General features: G+C 43.6%; 1 protein-coding gene across 3 annotated transcripts in view; it reads left to right on the top strand.

Moving 5' to 3' along the window:
• The window catches only part of gatad2b (GATA zinc finger domain containing 2B), a 50,320-nt gene that overhangs the window by 16,916 nt on the left and 11,719 nt on the right, over positions 1-21,685 (top strand). For 2 of the 3 annotated variants that reach the window (XM_029442888.1, XM_029442889.1), the window contains 9 exons: positions 11,556-11,939; positions 13,623-13,752; positions 14,083-14,214; positions 15,537-15,665; positions 16,333-16,497; positions 17,228-17,597; positions 18,028-18,230; positions 18,638-18,748; positions 19,122-19,326. In XM_029442888.1, coding sequence (XP_029298748.1) covers positions 11,557-11,939; positions 13,623-13,752; positions 14,083-14,214; positions 15,537-15,665; positions 16,333-16,497; positions 17,228-17,597; positions 18,028-18,230; positions 18,638-18,748; positions 19,122-19,326 — 1,828 coding nt within the window. In that variant the 5' untranslated portion in view covers position 11,556. Of the gene's footprint in view, positions 1-11,555; positions 11,940-13,622; positions 13,753-14,082; positions 14,215-15,536; positions 15,666-16,332; positions 16,498-17,227; positions 17,598-18,027; positions 18,231-18,637; positions 18,749-19,121; positions 19,327-21,685 lie in introns of those variants that run through there. The other variant, XM_029442890.1, reaches the window with a different exon arrangement.

A 21,685-nucleotide genomic window follows, 5' to 3' on the forward strand; every position in this document is an offset into this window, starting at 1 on the left:
GACAGACCATGGGGAAGGGTCCGCCACAAACAGTTTAAAATGCTAGCGGAGCACACAGTCTGGATGTTCTTTGATCACACCTTCAAAATGGCGATATTGAAGATGTGCGAATAATGATATTTCCATGCTTGAATGAAACGCAAACATCACACTGATCTTTTCGCAGAATGACTACAGAATACATTCCTTCATGGAACTTGTGTGAAATGTTGTATCCCTATGGCCCTCACTCTCGCAGTTGCAGCTGCCTGTTGATATTCCCGATGTAGTTGGGAGATGGTTGTGCCTGGGTGAAGGAACTTCTTGTCTTTGTAGGTCGCTGTGCTTCTGCAGTAGTGCGAATCAACAGTGGGCAGATCCTTCAATCAGTCCTTAAGGAAATCCGTGACGGGAGTTTCCAGCTTTGCATTCTTGCCACTCTTAGGTCCAGATGTAGTTGGCGGGTCTGCCGGTTGTTGGTGATCGATGGTGTCTTTGTTCAGCCAGAGTCTAATGGTTCTTTCAGTGAGACCAAGTGTAGAAGAAAAAAGTGCGTTGCACACTTTAAGGATCGTTCCATCCTGAAGTTTCAGCTGGATCCCTCTGCAACTTTCTTTTGGTTCATGGCAACCTTTGTGACCAAAGTTGTGACATATAACCAAACTTTCTGAACTATCCACTGCCTCTGCTCTTCTGTGATGGATTGGCAGTCTTCAGCAACACTGTCTTCTTCAATGGGAGTGTAAGGTATTGTCTGCTCCATCTGAAACAGGGTCTTGGCTGGTACATGCTGCTCCACCACTTTAAAGAGCCTACGAAATGATATATTGTCAGTGTTATTGGCCTTGGTATATGAGAGAGGTTGCATATCTATTGTGAAATGTGCCATATATATATTTTTAATATTGATGTATTCGTAATAAATCACGATCATAACAGCATAAAAATGACTTCCGCTAACAACAATCGATCGCTGCGCCGAGAGCATCCCCTTCGGCAATGTTCGATGACGTCACAAGTAGAATACAGCCGCCGAAAGTAGAACACAGTGTTCGTCTGCGTTGAAGCGTCCAGCAAAGACTGCTGTCAATTATTACGAGAAAGAACGGACAACAATCGATCGTCAAGGATAATTGTGAAGCGATGTGTTGTATGGGGATGTGGGGCCGTCTCCAAATCTATCTTTCTGTGGCCAAAAGATGATAAAATGTCGCAGTTTATGGACAAGACAAGTGCGTCGATGAAACCGACGATTTGTGGGCAGCACTTTGAGAGATCGTGTTTCGAACAAACTATGCTCGCCAAGGAAATGAGATTCAAAAAGAATTTAAAACTGAACGCAGATGCTGTGCCTACAATACTGCCGAGACCCCAGCCAGCACAAGCCAGCACGCCGATTCAAACACGTCCGCCAGTGCAGAGTCCTCCACCAAAGAGACGACGAAATGTATTCGCCAAAAGGGAGAGAGCAAAGGTAAGCCGTGCTACTGTTTACTTTATTTATTGTTTCAAGCATAAAGCCATAATCGGTCTAGGCCTACTGTATGTAACAAGTTGACATACAAATGTAAACTGTCATGACTTTCGAGGCGTTCCTTCTTGGTGCTTTCGTTTTATGAAACTGCCAAAAGATTACGAAGAAAAGCTGGCCACTTTCCGCGCATACTGCAAAAACAAGATCACTGAAAATGACATCCGGCCAGAGCACATCACCAACATGGACGAAGTTCGGATGGACTAAAATAATAGAATAAAAGAGACCGGATGGCTTTTTCCCCAAATCTCCGTTCCTATTGATCTGCGACTCCATGCGCGCCCCTCTCACCGATGTTGTCAAACTGCGAAGTGAAGCAAACTAATTCGGAGCTTTCCTTCATTCTTTGTGGATTAACTAAAGTACTCCAGTCGCTAGATATTGGTGTCAACAGGGCGTTCAAAGTTAAACTGCGAGCTGCGTGGGAACAGTGGATGACAGAAGGCGAACACACACTCACCAAGACAGGGAGACAACGCCGGGCGACTTACGCTACTATCTGCCAATGGATCGTGGATGCCTGGGCTAAGGTATCAGTCTCAACTGTGGTCCGAGCTTTCACGAAGGCCGGAATCATCACTGAACTGCCAGGATATATATATATATATATATATATATATATATATATATATATATATATATATATATATATATATATATATATATATATATATATATATATATATATATATATATATATATATATATATATATATTATATATACACACACACAGAGGGTAGGAACAGCATTATCTTTTCTGTAAGGATCTAGGCAATTTTACCAGAGGTGGCCAGCATCATGAAGAAATGATTTAGGCAAAAAACATGACTGTGAAGGTGACTGTGTGATACTTGTGTCTGCGCTGCAAAGCAATTCAACCACCTTAAAAACGCCGCTCACTGCTGTTCGATAAATGCTTAAAGGCCAAGAAGAATAACGTTGCTAACGTTACCTCTTAGAATCCCCGTCCTTGTTCAGCATCAACCCAGACGACTCATTTTGGTGAAAAGAATTGTACATTAGAAGGAATGTAGCACAACATGGAAGTGAAAGCAGTTCTTTCATTATTTTAATATGAAAATGCAATAATAAATAAAATGGCAGCTGCTCTTTTGAAAAACCTTTCTTCTCATTGACAGGCGTAATGGGTGGTGCAGCGGACACAAGTATCAATATGCAAACCGATGTTTACGGGTGTTTCTACATCCATTTATGACTGGAAGTGGAAATGAGGCCTGTGTACATGCACCCAGCTCCACAATGATTGCTTTATAAATTGATTTGTATTTATATATGAAATTCTGCATGAAATTTACTTGTGAATGTATTTCACATGTACATGTTTTTCTGTTAATGTCAGACAGCTGAAAGAGAATAACATTTGATTACAGCTCATAAATGCTATGTTGACCACTATGTTCCAGTACCAAGCTGCTGAGGTGCAGAGAAGATCATTGAAATGATCACGATAGCGTCTGCTGTGAGAGTGACTGGACTGACCAGCGGTGGTCAAGTTACTGACATTTGTTTCAGTATCACAGTCACTGTGTGTGTGTGTGTGTGTGTGTGTGTGTGTGTGTGTGTGTGTAAACAACTACACTGCCCTCTTTCTGTGTGTGCATTGAGTATGAAGTGAGCAGTAATGTAGCAGTTACTGTACCTGCTGATAAAAGTGAAGCCGCTCCTCCGAGGTTTTGCAGCTCCCAAAGAATCGATAAGCAGAATCAGAATCATTAAAAACCAAACGATACACAACCCTAGTAATGATCCCATTTAAATTTCAATAATTGTGTTATTTCATTTGAAAAGGTAATTAATTACATTTCTACTGCTTGCATTGTGGGAAATGCTTTTTTTTTTATAAATAGTTTTGTATAAATACGCAGGAGACTCAGGCACAAAAAGACATAAAGGTTGAACAAGGCTCTGGCCCGATGACCGCACGCATCCGGTCAACGGCTCATTCCTGCTGGATTACACTCACTGTTTACCTTGGGATTGTTGTGAACAAAAGAGAAATCAGTTCTGTGATCACTATCCAGAGTATTACGAACCGTTGTGCAGTATTTCGGTACCTGTGAACAATTTAAATGCGTGAATCTGTTATTCCACCTGGACTTCCTGAATGGTATTTCATTTTCTCCCCAGTACCCCAACGGCCCCCTGCTTCTTTAACACTGGGCTTAGTAGCTGGTACAGCCATAAGGCTTAACAGTATAATAAAATCCCCCTAGACTGAAAATCATTTTACCAATACTGCCTTGGCTCTTTCTACATACAACGCATGTATACAATGTTAAGTGCTTTTCAAGAAAAAAGAGAAGCCCGTGTGAAATTGGAAAAACGATGATTTAAATCCAAACGTGTCTGATAAGAGAATAAGGGAACAGGTGGCCTGTGTAGCTTTACATGATGTTGGTTTGGGTTTAGAGTCCTGCCAGTTTTGTGCCATGGAAGCCATTTTGCACCCATCACCACCATTTTGACTTTGGATTAATGGCACAAATGGAGGCTGTGGGGGATTTTCTTTCTTTTTTGCCATTGGGTAGAGATGGGAAGTCAGGGCTGACACGTCTGGCTCCTGCACCTCAGCGATAAGCCTCACATCCACCGAAGAATCAAACGTTTGAAAAATTAAACGGACCGCTTCCCCGGTCGTGTGTAAGAAGCAGAGTCCAGGAGGAGGAGGAGAAGGTGGAGGTGGTGGAGAGACGGAATGGGAGGAGTGGAGTTGCATCAGCCAAATGAATTGTCATGATGCAGATTGTGTCTGAAATGAGCAGCAGATTGTAAATAGCTTATTATCATTCCACTCAGTCAGCTGGCAATGGCCACTTTTGGCAAATGGTGTTAACCTGGTGTTGAGCGGGACAGGACAGACCTGGACAGGACAGACATTTAAGAAGAAGAAGGTGTGTGTGTGTGTGTGTGTGTGTGTGTGTGTGTGTGTGTGTGTGTGTGTGTGGGGGGGGGGGCGATGGGTGGAGGGAATTAAGAGTTGGCATTACATCAGGAGAGAGCTGCCATCTCTGCCTCCTTTCTAGCCCTGCACACACAGCCAGCCTACACACAAAGACTTTTGGTAGGGTAGAGCAGTGTATCTTGGCTGTGTCACTACATTATTACCACACACACACACACACACACACACACACACACACACACACACACACACACACACACGCCTACACAGGCTCCATATCCACTCCTGATTGGCTGGTGTAATATTAACAAATGAAGCGCTCAGCTCTGGCTACATTAAAGGGGCCCCTGAAAGTAAGCATGTGTTTATTTTTACAGTGAAAGGGGGGAGGAGAAGATTGAGGGTTTGAGGAATTGGGGGAGGGTAGAGAAGCAGGGAGGGGTTTCTTTGTGGTACTATACAGCTGGAGTAGGAGAGGGGGTTACAAAATCCTGCCTTCTGTTGGAATGCTGTGCTGTACGTGGATGTCTCGACACTTTCTGTCTGTTGTTTGATGACAGAGGGCTACTTCTCTACTTAAAATCATTAGCTATCAAAGTCCAGAGTAGCAAGTGTGAGGAGTCCTTTTTCACATTTTCTATAAAAATGTTTACCTATCCAACTTTGTCTGTGTTGGGTTTCTGAAACGTGTGATGATTTTGGCTTTAGGTGGAGCTGCATTCGCCCTCTATCAACATCTACCCTGTCTCTTTCTACCTCTCTCGCAATGTCTCTTTTTCTTTTCATTTATTGCATTGGCCTGGCAGAGCCCCCAAAGCTAGAGGGGTAGGGTGGTAGTGGGAGGGATTAAGGGGTGGGTGAGGAGAACGAGTGTGTGGCTTGTGTAGCAGCTGACTGAAACAGTCATTATATTATGTAAAGACAGGCGGTGGTGGCAGTAGCCAGGAGGAGGTGGAGGGGAAGGGTATGAGGTGCCAGTTACTGACGTGCAGCTCAAGGCTGACCCTGATTGGCTCATCAGCGCCATTCTCAGTGGTGCTTTCTGGCTCATTAAAGGTGGAGACTCGGAAGATAGGTTGCAGGGGCTGCTTGTGTTTTTCTCCCAGCAAATGGAGGCAACAACGACTAGGCTCCGCTGCTGCGTCGTAAATTAATTAGAGATGAAGAAGTGGCGGGGTGGGCCGTACTGTACGATCATTAACACTCCCCCGTGTGAGAGGCTGCTGTACATGTGATGGATAACAATGACGTTATGGACAGAATTTAGAGATTAGAGCAGTGGCAGTCTCATCACCGTCATACAGAAGATGAGGGGAAACGATAGAACGACACCAGCAGGAATAATCTGCTAATAACCAGCTGATTAAGTAATAACGGGCCAATTAAATCTCTGTCTAAATTACAGTCACTGAAGCTCTGCCGTACATGACAATATGCCAAGTTCAGTGTTGGTTCAGGTGGTTTAATGCCGTGGTGCAGAGCGGGAAATGAAAGCATCCGTTTGCATGTTATCTGGGTCTCACATGATGCAATGTCTGTCAGAATGGAGGAGAAGCCTGCAGGTTTAGTTATTCACATCTTGAAAAACAACTTGCTGCGTGACTCCCCTTGCTGGGATATTCGGCCAACTCTGAGCCGCTAACTCAAGGCTCCGCCCCCTGGAGTGGCTGCATGTGCCCCTCCCGGTGAAGCAGTCCTATGTCGGCGCGGAAGATGAAACAAAAACACGAGTCGTTCCCTCATCTCTACCACCCCGGACCCAAGCCGTGCCACAGACCGTACAGCCCCCAGTGCCACAGGAAACTGAGAGATATATGCACCTGTAGAATACAATACACAATATTAATAATTTATCAGAAAACTAAAATATAAACATAAGATAACCTTCTATAAATAAACTGATGGTTTTAATGAATTTAGATTGAATGGACCAGTTTAGAGGTGAAATACTGTCCCCTGTTTCTGTGGAGCAGCTGGATCAGAACCTCTTCTAGATGGCATTTGATTGAGTTGAGCGTGACACCTTGGCTGTGTCTCAATTCAGGAGCTGCAGCCTTCGGAGGACGTAGCCTTCGCGGTCTTTGGAGGCCAGGATCTCCGTATACCGCGAAGGCTGAACCGAGCGGTCTACGAAATATCTACGGGGGACTTCCTGGTACGTCAACAGTTGTTCACGCCCCTACATTTTGCCGCTCCCGTCGCCTAGCAACTCTCTTATCAAGCACAGTTGACGGCTTACTTTAACATTTGTTCCCAGAGAACTGGAACCAGAGATAAAACTTTTATTTTTTTATTTTCAATCATTATTGAAGATATGCTTTCATCACCGGCGATAATGTATTTTAGATGATGCATCAGGAGACACCAGGGGTATTATTGTGGCAGCCCATCCAAGTCCAGCAGCAAACTTTATCTGTATATAGTGTAAATGTTATATTGGTTTATAATACTTTTGTTTATAATAATCATTCGATCATTTTCTTTGTTCGATCATTCATTTCCATTCATTGATAGGTAATGTTCTAAATTAGACAATCCCTTTTCTAAATTAATAAATCATATGTACAAAATAAATCCTTCTTGAACCTTGAAATCAATTAAGTTTTCATTACTTTTCATTTATAGTTCATGTAAATTAAATACACAATATATTCATCATTACATATATTTATTTCAATTCATTTACATTTCATTTGTCTACAAGTTTCTCCAGCAGAGAGAAGAGTCTGTCCATCCTCTCCCTGCTCTCCATCCTCTCCCTGCTCTCCTCCTCTCCCTGCTCTCCTCCTCTCCCTGCTCTCCATCCTCTCCCTGCTCTCCATCCTCTCCCTGCCCTCCATCCTCCCCCTGCTCTCCTCTCTTCTGTCTCCTTCTCCCTAAAACAAAACAAAATGTTAGAACAAGTTTAGCTATACACCACTAAACAAAAGAGATTAAGTTGTAAAATAAGTACACATATTATAAATAATAAAATATGTATAATCAATCCCAACGATTGCACTGGACTTTTTAAGTGATATTCAACTCAGAAAACCAAGCAGGTAATATGAAGAATACATTATCTATACAATCGCCACAATCTATGTAAAATATAAATCAACATTTAAAACTCTTAGGTTTTGAAAGTTAAGGTCTTAAAAGTACTTTCAAAGGCTAACTTAGGTCGAATGCCGGCAGCCAAGCTGCAGTTCAGCAACTGCTTGGAGCTCCTAGCAGCTAGCTTAACTAGCATCGGCACTAATGTCTCGTAACTTTTTATGTTTTAAAGGGCCTTTAATTTTATAACATTTGTATCGTTAGCTATTCGAGCAAGTTGAAACCCAATACTTACATTTAAAAGTATATCCATTTGCCGCTACTGCTGGGTCGAGGGGCGCCATTTTTCGTCAGAATTATTTTCTCTGGGCGCGCAATGAATCTTGGGATACCTGAGGCCGTGAAGGATACATCAGATGTATCTGGCAAAAGAAGGCCGCATTTGTCGGTTGCATCTGAAGGAGTCGCCAAAATGGGACACCCCTGTCGCGGCCGCTGTGGCGTAATCCGTCTACAAATGCAGCCTCCGAAGGCTGCAGCCCCTGAATTGAGACACAGCCCTTGACTTCATCTTTTGTTAGGCTGCATCTGTTTTACTATTATGTGTTTATTGTTCAAATCAAATTGATTTATATCGTCCAAAATCAAAAATGACACATTTCTCAGTGGGCTTTACAGACTGTACAGGATACGACACCCTCTGTCCTTAGACCCTCGCATCGCACAAGGAAGAACTTCCTAAAAGAAACTCAACAAATAAAGGGGGAAAATGGAAGAAACCTCAGAGAGAGCAACTGAGGAGGGATCCCTCTCCCAGGACGGACAGACGTGCAATAGATGTCGTGTGTACAGGATAAACAACATAGTAAAAATACAACATCCACTTGACAGAAATTATGTTGTGTTGAAAAAGAGAAAGTTTGGATGAATCCAGGAAAATGTCAATAAGGCTTCCCGGTGTCCAGCAGGACCAGGTCAGCAGGCGCAGCCACGATTCATGATCCTGACGTAAACTTTATCAGTGGCAACCTGCCACATGAGAGACAGACACTCTGGGGATGATACCCCGGATGATGAGTTAGTAACATACATTTACATAAATGCATACAGATAGAGAGGGAGGGGAGGAGAGATGAAGAGAAGGAAGAGACCAGGGAGGTGTCCCCCGGCAGTCTAAGCCTATAGCAGCATAACTAGGGGCTGATCCAAGGCAAACCTGAGCAAGCCCTAACTATAAGCTTTATCAAAAAGGAAAGTCTTTAGCCTGCTCTTAAATGTGGAGAGGGTGTCTGCCTCCCGAACACAACCTGGAAGCTGGTTCCACTGGAGAGGAGCTTGATAGCTGAAGGCTCTGGCTCCCATTGTACTCTTAGAGACTCTAGGAACTACAAGTAACCTCTGCAGTCTGGGAGCGCAATGCTCTAGTTGGTTCATAAGGTACTATGAGATCTTTAAGATATGCTGGAGCCTGACCATTAATTGCTTTGTAAGTCAGGAGAAGGATTTCGAATTCTATTCTGTATTTTACCGGGAGCCATTGCAGAGCAGCTAATACAGGAGTAAGCCACTTTTTGGGACAACCTGATAACAATGAGTTGCAGTAATCCAGCCTTGAAGTAACAAATGCATGGACTAGTTTGTCTGCATCATTTTGAGACAGGATGTGTCTTATTACGTAGATGAAAGAAGGCAGTCCTTGAGATTTGTTTTATGTGGGAGTTAAAAGACAGATCCTGATCAAAGATAATGCCAAGATTCCTTATGGTGGTGCTGGAGGCCAAGTTAATGCCATCCAGAGCTTCTATGTCATTAGAAAATGTGTTTCGGAGGCGTTTAGGGCCAAGTATAATAACTTCAGTTTTGTCTGTGTTTAAGGCATGCTTGAAGTTTAGCCAATTGATTGGTTTCATCTGGTTTAATTGATAGATATAATTGGGTATCATCCGCATAACAATGAAAGCTTATAGAGTGGTTCCTTATAATATTGCCCAAAGGAAGTGTATATATAAGGTGAATAGAATCGGTCCAAGTACAGAACCTTGTGGAACTCCAAAACTGACTTTGGCTGTCATGGAGGATTTATTGTTAACAAGTACAAATTGAGATCGCTCAGATAAATAGGACTTGAACCAGCTTAGTGCGGTTCCTTTTATGCCAACACAATGTTCCAGTCTCTGTAGTAGAATGTCATGATCAACAGTGTCGAAAGCAGCACTGAGGTCTAACAAGACAAGAACAGAGACAAGTCCTTTGTCTGATGCCAATAGAAGGTCATTGGTAACTTTCACCAGTGCCGTCTCTGTGCTATGATGAACTCTAAATCCAGATTGAAAAACCTCAAATAAACTTCCGTAATTTTCGGACTATAAGCCGCACTGGACTATAAACCGCACCTGACTATAAGCCGCAGACGCTAAATTGACTAATGTGTATGTAGCCGGTCTGTAGCTGACACTACGATACGATGCGTTGTGTTGTGTAGAACCAGGAAATAACGATGGAGAACTTCTGCCTGTTCAATCAGCATTTATTGTCTCTGACCGTTGGTGTTTTCCTTAATTTGTCCATAAATTACCGTTGAAACACAAGAAAGTCATCATCATACGGTAACTCCACAGTCGGGGTTTTTGGACATGCACCCCTCTCTTCAGCGTATCCTTCTTTCCGTCTCACGAAAAAGTGGCGCGAACCCCCAGAAAGTGCCGGTTTCAGGAGTATCAACATAAAAGCATATTTAACAAAATAAGACTCCTCGAAATAAATATATATGCATTTCTACGTTTTTTTTTTCCATAATGAGGGTGTCTCACAAACTGTCTCGCTCTCGTAATGTCCGTTTGTCTCTCGTACCACTCGCTACTTTTGCGCGCTCTTTCCCGGCATCCGGTGGACTGTAAACCTGTAAAATCCATAGATTTAGGAATTCCCCTAGTGGCCGTTAGCTGTAAAAATCCATAGATAAGCCGCACCGTTATATAAGCCGCAGGGTCGAAAAATGGGGAAAAAGTCGCGGCTTATAGTCCGGAAATTACGATATTATTTATTATTATACTATTGTTTTCTTCAGTTGTTTGATTTGTATTATTTGCCTTTTCAGCAAGCTGGTCAACTGGTTGTTTTTAAATGTGCTATAAAAATAAAGTTTGACTTGACTCAGTTAATGCTTACACAAATGTATTTGTCACCATCAACTGAGATCCAGGCTATTCTTAGCCCGCTGTGTTTAACCCACTTCCATCTGAATGAGTTTACCCGTTGCATCCTGGCGTTTCCCTGCACTGATCTTCAGGTCACGGGGTTATATTGGTTAGTTAAAAGCTTTCATTTGACTCAGGGGGTGTTTGATATGGAATGCTCCCTGTTTTGCATCAATGCACACTGTTTGCAGAGAGACTTAACAATGACAACATCTGTCTGTCTGTCTGTCACAAGACATTTCATAAGACTGGAGGATGAGTCCTATGGATTATTTTTTACCCCTGACAATGTACCTGACTGTTCCCAAATGAGGATATTAAGAGTCGACTCTGCAGACTGATGCGTTGACACACTTAAATAGTCAAGTGCCTGTGGCTCCTGCTCTTTCTTATCTATAGATTAATTTTTGTATTCAATGTTTTTACCGCTGTTTTTTCCTCCATATAGTTTACCTTCAATCATGAGAAATATGATTCCCTCCTCTGCCCAGTTACAGTCAGGTTTCAGTTAAGCTGCAGAGTAGATAAGCTGGCGTCTAACATTCAGCACCAGAGCTAAGAGCCGTCAGAGCAGAGAACAGAACCCTCAGGTCCCACCACAGTTCTGTGGAAGCAGGATCCAGTTTGTGAAAGTTCACAGCCGGTCATGCTATTATACTGTGTTACTCTATGTACAATGATGTAGCAAAAAGCCCACATCCTAAGTCTGTGCAGAACATCTACACTTAAGCAGACAGTAAAAGTAGTATGAACAGAACCCTGCTGTCCGTATGAACAGAAGGTGTGGCTTTTTGATCCACCAAAAAGCCACGGGGTTTGAGATCCTGATAGTTGATGTCTGATGTGGCTCTGCTAACACCTCTGTCATCTCCTGTCTCCTCCAGGATGGAGCGGATGTCTGAGGAGGCACTGAGGCTCAACTTGCTGAAGCGAGGCTTGGAGTCACCCAGCGAGCGAGAGGAGGCGCTGGCCAAGCGCCTCAAAATGGAGGGTCACGAGGCCATGGAGCGCCTCAAGATGCTGGCACTACTTAAACGCAAGGACCTAGCTGACCTGGCGGCCCTGGAGGTTGCAGGGCCCCTGGGAGATGGGAAGGGGCCCGGAGCCAGCACCCTCCACCACCACCAGAGTCTCATGGGTGCTGCTTATGAGGAGAAGCTGAATGGGAGTCTGAGGCTGGGAGGCCACGGCAGCCATATTGGACCAAGTAAGAATGGGAAGGAAAACATCCTGGATGAACCAGTGGATATGAGCGCTGGGAGAAGATGGTGAGGATAAAGTATTTCCACATAAGAACATTATGTCCCAAAGTGCAGTAACTACAATTTTAGTTAGTAACAGAAACAATTTTGAGCAACCCTGAGGTGTGTGTGTGTGTGTGTGTGTGTGTGTTGTGTGTTGTGTGTGTGTGTGTGTGTGTGTGGTGTGTGTGTGTGTGTGTGTGTGTGTGTGTGTGTGTGTGTGTGTGTGTGTGTGTGTGTGTGTGTGTGTGTGTGTGTGTGTGTGTGTGTGTGTGTGTGTGTGTGTGTGTGTATTATAAATGTTTGCCCACTGACACCAGAAATAAATACTGCCTAGCTTTAACATTAAGGTTGTTCATATTCCCTTATTCGAATCTGTCTGAAAGTATTTGGTATCAGTACTGAAAGAGAGGTTTCAGAATGTTTACAGTATACAAGTTGGCAGATCAAACATTGACTAAGTACTGGGCTTCAAAGATTCATTGAGACTGGCTAGCATGTAGGAAGGATAGTGGTAACTGTACAAACCTGAAGTAATCAAAAAAATAAGCACCAAACCAAAAGTTAAGGTATAAAGATGAGTTTTAAACAGTCAAACTGTCTGATATCGGCAAGGAGGTTTTAGGGGGTGTTTATAGATTTAATAAAAAAATTGAATTATATGACTTAACGTTATTAAAGATCATAAACAGAAATCGATGAATATATTCAGTGCCGTTGGTTTGGTTCTACTCATTGAGCTCAGCTGCATCCTGTTAGCTTTGATGATCTTTGAGTTGTCCCTACAACCTGAATTGAGTCCACCTGTGGCAAATTGAATGAAATAGTTTCCACTTTTCGCGGTTTGTGTGAAACCAAAACCCAAGCCCTGAAGGCAGAGCAACTCTCTGTAAACCTCCACGATCTAACTGCGTGGAGGCGGGAGAATAAACCATGTGTAATGCTTTGACTGTTCCCAGGAGCACAGCGGACTCCATCGTTATGAGATGGAAGAAGTGTAGAGACCCCTCCCTAGAGCTGGATGTACCCACAAAGCTTGTAAAGTCAGGTGACCAAGAACCCACTGGTCACTGTAACAGAGAGCTTGCAGCGAGGACAAACCTCTCAGCAGTCAGCCAGGCCTCAGGGTAGAGAGGCTCAGACACATGGCAGAATATAGAGCTGAGCGCAGAGCTGAGCGCAGAGCTGAGCGCAGAGCAGAGCGCAGAGCAGAGCGCAGAGCAGAGCGCAGAGCAGAGCGCAGAGCTGAGCGCAGAGCTGAGCGCAGAGCTGAGCGCAGAGCGCAGAGCAGAGCGCAGAGCTGAGGCATCCTTTATAGTGTGTAGGATCCATACAAAGACTTTAAATGTGCTGAAAAGATTAAAATATAATATGATTCATAAAACTGTGCACCCTCAAATTTGACTTTAAACAGCAGAGGTGTAACAAACAAAACAAAGTGTGAGAGGCTGATGGCTGCAGCCGCTGTTAATGCAGTCAGTACAACAAACAGGGCAATTCCTGAAATGATATAAAGAAAGGACCAAGACGGTGAACGCCGCCCTGCTAGCAGCTTCTAGAGGCCACGGTGCTCCTCACATCCAAATCCTTCAAGGTGGTGTGAACTGCCCGGCAAACCAACTCCAAGCTTAATATCCAGATCAAGTTTTGAGAATGAACATGAACATGCATTTCAGATGTTCTAAAAATGTGTCTTGTTTTGCCATGTAGTGATGCTGACCATGACAGACGAACTCCGTCTCCAGACGTCATCATCCTTTCAGACAACGAGGCGTCCAGTCCCAGAACAACACCACGCCCTGAGGAGCGTCTGCACCACGCCAACCTAGACATGTTCAAGGTAAACACTGATTAATCAACATGGTGAATGCATTAGTAAGAAACAAAAACAGGGCTATCTGTGGCACTTCACATGGGAAATCATAAACAATGGAAAATATACAGTAGAAATTCAAATGAATTGTAGCGCTTACAGAAGTTAGGGTTGATCCCTCACGAAATGCATTGTTAAAACATTAGAATGAAAGGGACATTAATATTGAATAAAGGAGTGGAAGAAGTTTCTTAAAGGTGTATATATGCAGGCTATTGAGCCTCAAAGGTGTGTGTGTGTGTGTGTGTGTGTGTGTGTGTGTGTGTGTGTGTGTGTGTGTGTGTGTGTGTGTTCCAGGGGAAGACAGGAGAAGAGAGGCAGCAGATGATCAAAGCTCTGAGAGAGGAGCTGCGTCTGGAGGAGGCTCGTCTGGTGCTGCTCAAGAAGCTCCGACAGAGTCAGATGCAGAAGGAGAACGTGGTGCAGAAGGTCAGTGCTGCTCATATCACACCGTTACTCTGCTGGACTCTCTGTTGCATTTGGCTGCCTATGGAAAATTCAGTGGTTGAATTTTAAAAAGTACAATATCTCCAGTACTTTACATTCAAGTCCCAACTCAAAACTCTCTGTAGTCTCCATCATCCTGTGTCCCCCCCCCCCCCCCCCCCCCCTCTTCTCTTTGTTGCTTTCTTCATGTGTCTCCACCTTATCTCTGCTCTCCCTTCCAACGTTCTGCTGTTTTTATCTCTTGTATTTTGCACGGTGTCTTGAAAGGTGTCTCCAAATAAAATGTATTATTACTTAAGTACAAGTGTGTGCTTTAAATGTTCTGCTACTTTATACTTCTACTCTGCTACATTTCCCAGGGAAATATCGCACTTTTTACTCCATTACATTTATTTGACATCTGCAGTTACTGGTTACTTTGCCGTTTCATATTATTAATACAAAATATAATCGACATATAAATGGAGATGTATCATTACAGATGAATCTACCGGAAGTGTAGAAAGTATAACACGACTGATTCTGTTATCTTAGCTTATTACAATATTTACTGAAGTACTGCTACATAGTAGTACTTCAGTAAATATTTGAATGGATCACTTTTAACAGAATATCTACACTGTAGTATTTCTTCCATCACTAGGAATCATTTATTAAAAACAATAAGCTAACCAGTGTTTTTATTTGGTAAAGCCTCTATACAACAAATCACACTTACTTTACTACATTGACAATGTTCCTCCAAAGCATATCGTAGTATTTTAGATCTTTGAATATTTTTCCTTTTTTAAGCATCAATTGTTTCTTCTTCTATAGTTTATTAAAAGCCTCGCCTTGTGGTCTGCCTTGAATTAGTTGTGTGGAGGTAGAGGGGACACAATGCTGCTTCAGCTGGAGCTTCTTTTATTGCACTTTATGCATAATAAGAAAAAGGACCAAATATTGCTATTAAAGTAGAGGAAGCTGGTATGTTCTGATCGCCAAGATATTTATTGTGTGCATGACCAGCATTGGTTTCTAAGCACCTGGACACCTACCCAGCTTTACTGCATTCAAACAAACATCACATCACACAAGTGGTGAGGGACTGCGTCCAACAGGGGGCTGTCTCCAACTCCAACAGTTCTAACACATGCAACTTTAGTGAGAAAATATATGATGGCCAGTGTTAAATAGGCTAAAGGTATAAAGATTGGCTATTATTATTGTCGAGTTGTAAATAGTTTCTATAATATGATCTAAAAGCTCAGGGTTACAAATACACATGTTAGTATGACAGAAATCACATTGCACGCTGTTTGCAGGTACCAGTGGTTCAGAACGCTGCATCCTCTGTGCAGCCCCCTCCCATCCACAGCTCTCCTGGCCTGGGGAAGCTGCCTGTGAGGCCGGGCATGCACAACCCTGAGCCCCAGAGCCTCCGCACTGCACAGGTCTGTGTGTTCTTATACAAGTTAATAACTATTTCTCTGCTGCACCTCCAGAGATTGTATTTTACATTCTGGCCCACTGCTTCAATTACATTATTAGTCCTGCGTAAATCATTGGGTAGCTCAGTCTCCAATTAAAGGGCCAGTCCACCAACTTTACTCCCAAAGGTCAGTTTAGTGGTCAGGGTTAGCACTACTCAGGTCCGTACAGTTGTTTAATAGAATGTATTAGTGTCTCTGGAGGAGCTTTGTCAAGTCAAAATAGAGAAAAGAAGTTTGAAAGACATTTACCGGAGGATATAAGGAAAATATGCTGACCCATTGCATTGTGGGAAATGTATAATCCAGTCCTTGACCCATACTAGATTTACCATTGTTTTTCTAAATCTCTATTTTGAGTCCCTTAACTTAAATGGAAGGCAGTTATATCATGACTGGAGGACTCCTTTAACCTCGCTCTCATCATGACACTTTTCTAAAAGATTTGATTTGGAGCTCTGAGTGTGTCTGCTATATGAGATCAGGGTAAATGTTCAGGTGTGTGTTTTCTGCATTGTTATTATTATTATTATTATTATTATTATGGGAGAGGAGCTTGGCAGTGCATATTTGAGGATAATTAAAGCAGAATGTTGAACAACCTCCTGTCCAACTTGTTTCCTTTCTGTAGGGTCATACCGTCATCAGGTCAGCAGCCAATGCCAGCCTGCCCCCCATGCTCATGTCCCAGCGAGTGATAGCCCCCAACCCTGCCCAGCTGCAGGGCCAGAGGCTCTCCTCTAAGCCTGGGATGTCTCGCTCCGGCAGCATGGCCAATCCCGTCAGCTACCAGCAGGTAGGGTTCTCACCAAGTGCGGATCACTGTTTCCTGTTGACCGACGTGCGGGCCTTTGTCTGTACGTGTACTTAAAGAAACTGCTTGTTAAGGGATTGGTTGCATCTGATTTAAAATACAACAATTTCATAACAAATGAGACACAAGATTGCTGAAGTTGAATGAACATTTCTTTAACAATGTTATTGTCTCTGTTTACTGAAGTAGATCTGCACTCTGTCTGCAGCGCACCTATTTTAAATTATAAAATGTATCAACTAAACTTGTTAGTGCATTTATCAGCAGCATCGCCTTCCTGAGAGACAACAAACTTTTTTAAACTTGCACATACAAAAAAAATGAATAAACAATCTTATTCAATCGGTAAAATACTATAATAAATGAATAATCAACCTTATTATAATTATTATTAGCCGATTATCTCATAACGGCAATAATTAATCAGCCAGATTATTCGGTCGACCACTACGAGTTAAAGTGCAAGCAGAACTTCCAGGCTTTGCTCCAGAAGTAAAAAATACCTCTTTTACAATCCCATTGAAAACATAAAACTCATGAATAAATACTAATAAATAGAGTAGCTCAGGACTTTAAAGGGCAAATAGTAACATTCCTCATGGTTTTACTTTGACAAGGCAGCGAATGTTATTCTGTGGCAGCTTGTGACGGCAGAGTTGTAAAGATGTGACTTTCCTCTGCTAAGCAATAGAGAATGTGTGTCTCCCTGCAGGCCAGCCAGCAGGTGGCAGCTTCCCAGCGCTCAGGATCCAGTGCCATGTATATGAACCTGGCCCACATGCAGGCGGCGGCAGCGGCCGGTGCCGGCGGGGTCACGGGCGGCCTGGGTGGAGCCTCTGCCGTCAGCCCATCCACCATGTCCAGCTCGGCTGGCGGAGGTGTGAGCTCCATGGCCGACCAGGCCAGCAGCCAGGCGGCGGCCAAGCTGGCCCTGAGGAAGCAGCTGGAGAAAACCCTGCTGGAGATCCCTCCACCTAAACCCCCCGCCCCACTCCTCCACTTTCTGCCCTCTGCCGCCAACAGCGAGTTCATCTACATGGTGGGCCTGGAGGAGGTGGTGCAGAGTGTGCTCGATAGTCAGGGTAAGCAGCTAATTTTCATGTTCACACATGAACATGTTTACATGGTTTAATGTTGAAAAAGAACATTATATTTATCATACTGTCGGAATATACCTACCGCTATATTCTTTGACCCTCTTCCTTAAAGCACAGTCTGCTCTGATGGCTTGCGAGAAGGATATGGTGCAGCTTTGCAAAGTTAATTCTCATTGTGGATGGAGATGCACTGAAGAGCCCGCATTTGACATGGGAAGGGGAGCTAAATCTAAATGGCTTGTTGAATCACACTGACTGGGTTGTCTTATTTCTGTGTGTGTGGGTTGGTAGGTAATCCAGATACACTAATCTATGAAAGCACTGAAAAAGTGAGGTTTTTTATGATGTGTCTCCTTTAAAACCTGTGACATCAAACGGATGGACACCTAAAGTAAACGCAAATTCTCCTCTTTAGGTAAACTAAGAGGGACCCTGGGCCGAATGGAGCCTTTCTTCTGCGCCCAATGCAGAACCGACTTCACCCCCCACTGGAAACAAGAGAAGAGCGGGCGAATTCTCTGTGAGCAGTGCATGACTTCCAATCAGAAGAAAGCTCTGAAGGCAGAGCACACCAACAGGCTGAAGAACGCCTTTGTGAAGGCCCTGCAGCAGGAGCAGGTCAGCACCATAACGTTATATCACAACATACTGATATCATCCTAATTTTACATCCCAGTCAAATACGACATTTAGTTTTTTAGTTAAGGGTTTCTCTTGCCATGTTCTGTGCCTATTTTTTAGGAATGCATTTTAGAGCGAAGAATTGTGAAAGTGCAAACTCTGAGTTACAGATGGGAACCACTCACTTGTGTTTTGCACAGTGCAGTCACTTAGGAGAAACACCTCTGAACTTCAGTGAACAGATGCAGGCAGATGCACATTGTCTCACCGCACAGTGGCTTTTAGTATCCAGAGCCTGAGAAAACAAAAACTCTCAAACGCAGCTGGTAGCTACAGTAGGTCAACTGTTGGATGTATGTGAATGTACTAATCTATGTGCATTCCTAAATGTGTCTCCATGTCAGGAGATTGAACAGAGGCTGCAGCAGCAGGCGGCCCTTTCTCCCAGCTCGGCTGCTACCGGCCCCAACGCCTCCAAGACTGACTCCATGATCCGACATCATGCACTCCGCCAGGTACACTGCAGCCTGCCATCTGACAGCCCGCTTACCTTCACTTGTGTTGTAGTAGTCATGCTCATGAGCGCTTTCTCAAATGTTTAATGTGTTCTGTATTAAATAGGGCTGCTATAAACAATTATATTCACTTTAAATCTGTGAATCTGATCATTAGTTCCTCATGTCGCTACTCCTCGAGAGTTACCAGAGCCCCACGTTAGCCCAACAAAACACATTCATAATGACATGAAACAGAGAAATGCACTCTAAGTTTGTTTTAAACTGTAACCAGTTATTAGTACTTGATAGTTGACTAAATCCAATAATGCATTGCGCCACTGTGTGGCAGTGATGTTGAAGTTAATGGGGTGTGTGTGTGTACTGTCTTCAGGCTCCCCAGCCTCAGGCCTCCCTGCAGCGAGGTCTGTCCAACTCAGCGCGAGGTGTCCTGTCCAACTTCGCCCAGGCCTCCCAGCTGTCAGTGGCCAGCAGCCTCATGGGAATGACCAGTGCCAAGCACTGTGGCAGCGGTGGAGGCAGCAGTAGCAGCAATAGACTGCAGCATGACAGCCGTCGGCAGATCTACAACATCCCAGGTACCTGCTATTTACTGACATGTTGGTTAAATATGCATCTGACACATTGACTATAACAGCTGTAGATACTCAATCTGACACACTTATTTTTTCTTGCGCTACTTGATGCAAATACCGATGGTCCTGTTTGAAAACTGAAAGCGGATCATCTTAAATTATTGATATGTTATGAGTGAAAGTACTACAGAGACCCTCGTGGAGCTTCTTCTCTCACAAATGATCTTTGGCAGAGTATTGAATCGCTGCAGACGGCACACAGAGCAGGCAACAGTTCTCTCCTCCACTGGCTCACAGAATTAATGTTAAATAGTGAGTTGACCGCTGATATGACGTGAATGAGAAGCTGCCACCTGAATGTGTTATGTTCCGCTTCATTAGAGTCACACTTAACATTTTTTGTCAACCTCTGTCTGAGCTCAGAGTCAGTCGCTCCAGTGCTGCCAAATCATTTTTCTCACTTACAAACTTAAGTTTCACTGATATATGCAGTGAAATACTGCCCTGTAGGCTGTGCTGAAGGAAAACACAGTCGAGTACAGTAAAGATTTTCATTAGCCTCAATGTAGCCGGTACCAATCCATTGCAAGACTGACACCGATCCTTTCATTTGGCTTGTTATGTTCACGTTTCCTTTCCCACTAATGGAACTGGAACCTGAATTTTCCTCGTACTAGTATGTATTTTACAAACCATTTCCGATGTACTTCATCAAAAAAGCCAAAGCAGCCTACATGCTTACATTTTTAAACATGCTAGCATAATAGCTTTAGAGATGGCAATGTCGGTCAGCCAGTACAAATCCTAGTGACTTTGGTGATCCCTGACTTTTCCTCTACTGTTGCCAGTATGGTTGACATTGGTGGTTTTGAGTGAATATCCTGTTGGATGGATTGCCATGAGATTTGCTACACATATCCTCAAGGTGAGGAGCTCAAGGTGTTGATGCAGTCGAACTCCAAGTCATATTACTGTTCTTCAGATAATCAAATTAGTGAAAAATCTATTTGTTTGTCAAATTTCAAGTCAATCAGACTCTGTGTGTGTGTGTGTGTCTCTCTCTCTCTCTCTCTCTCTCTCTCTCTCTCTCTCTCTCCTCTCCTCTCTGTCTCTCTCTGTCCTCCTCTATCTCTCTCCATCTCTCTCTCTGTCTCTCTCCTTGTCTATGTCTCTGCTATATATGTTCTATCCTCTCTCTCTATCTCTATCTCTCTCTCTATGTATCTGTCTTGTCTCTGGTCCTCTATCTATCTCTCTATCTCCTGGTATCTGTTCTCTCTATCTATCTGTCTCTGTATCTGTTATCTCTCTCTCTGTCTCTCTATCTTCTCTCGGTCTCTCTATCTCTCTCTCTGTCTATCTTCTCTCTCTGCTCTCTCTCTCTCTCTTGTCTCTCTCCATCTTCTCTCTGTCTATCTCTCTCTATCTCTCTGTCTCTGTCTCGTCTCTCTCTGTTCTCTCTCTTTCTATTGTCTCGTTTCTTCTCTCTCCTCTGTATCTGTTATCTGGTCTCTCTCCTCTCTGTCTCTCTCTCTATCTCTGTCTCTCCTCTCTCTCTCTGTCTCTCTCTCTTAAGTCTCATTCTCCATCTCTCTCTCTTGTCTCATCTCTTGTTTGTGTGTTGTCTACTCTCTCTCTCTTCTCTATCTATCTATCTATCTCTCTCTCTTACTCTCTCTCTCTCTCTCTCTTCTCTCTTCTCTTCTCTGCTCTCTGTCCTTTCTCTTCTCTCTCTCTCTCTATCTGTCTCTGTCTCTCTGTCTATTTATCTCTCTGTTCTCTCTCTCTGCTCTCTCTCTCTCTCTCTCTCTTCTGTCTCTTCTCTCTCCTGTGGCGTTTGTCTCTCTCCTCTCTCTCTCTATCTCTGTCTCTCCTCTCTCTACTCTCTTATGTGTGTATTCTCTCTCTCTCCTCTCTCTCTCTCTCTCTCTCTCTCTCTCTCTCTATGTGTGTGTGTCTCTCTGTGTGTGTGTGTTTGTGCGCGCCACGTGTGCCAGCCTTTCAAAGTTTTCACTTTTTTTGGCTGTGAATTACAGCAGGCACCATCAGGCCGATGGGATTCATATATCTGCATATATGTTTGTCTCTCTCTCTCTCTCTCTCTCTCTCTCTCTGTGTGTTCTCTCTCTCTCTCTCTGTCTCTCTTTCTGTAGTCTCTCTCTCTCTATCTCTGTTCGTGTCTCTCTCTCTCTCTCTCTGTCTCTCTCTCCTCGCTCTCTGAGCTCTTCTATCTGTGTTCTCTCTCTCTCTCTCTCTCATCTCTCTCTATGTGTCTCTCTCTCTCTCCTTCGTGTCTATCTGGTCTCTATCTCTCGTGTCTCTCTCTGTCTCTGTGTCTCTCTCTCTCTCTCTTCTCTCTTCT

Source organism: Cottoperca gobio, chromosome 11, assembly GCF_900634415.1.
Source record: "Cottoperca gobio chromosome 11, fCotGob3.1, whole genome shotgun sequence".
Classification (NCBI taxonomy): Eukaryota; Metazoa; Chordata; class Actinopteri; order Perciformes; family Bovichtidae; genus Cottoperca; species Cottoperca gobio.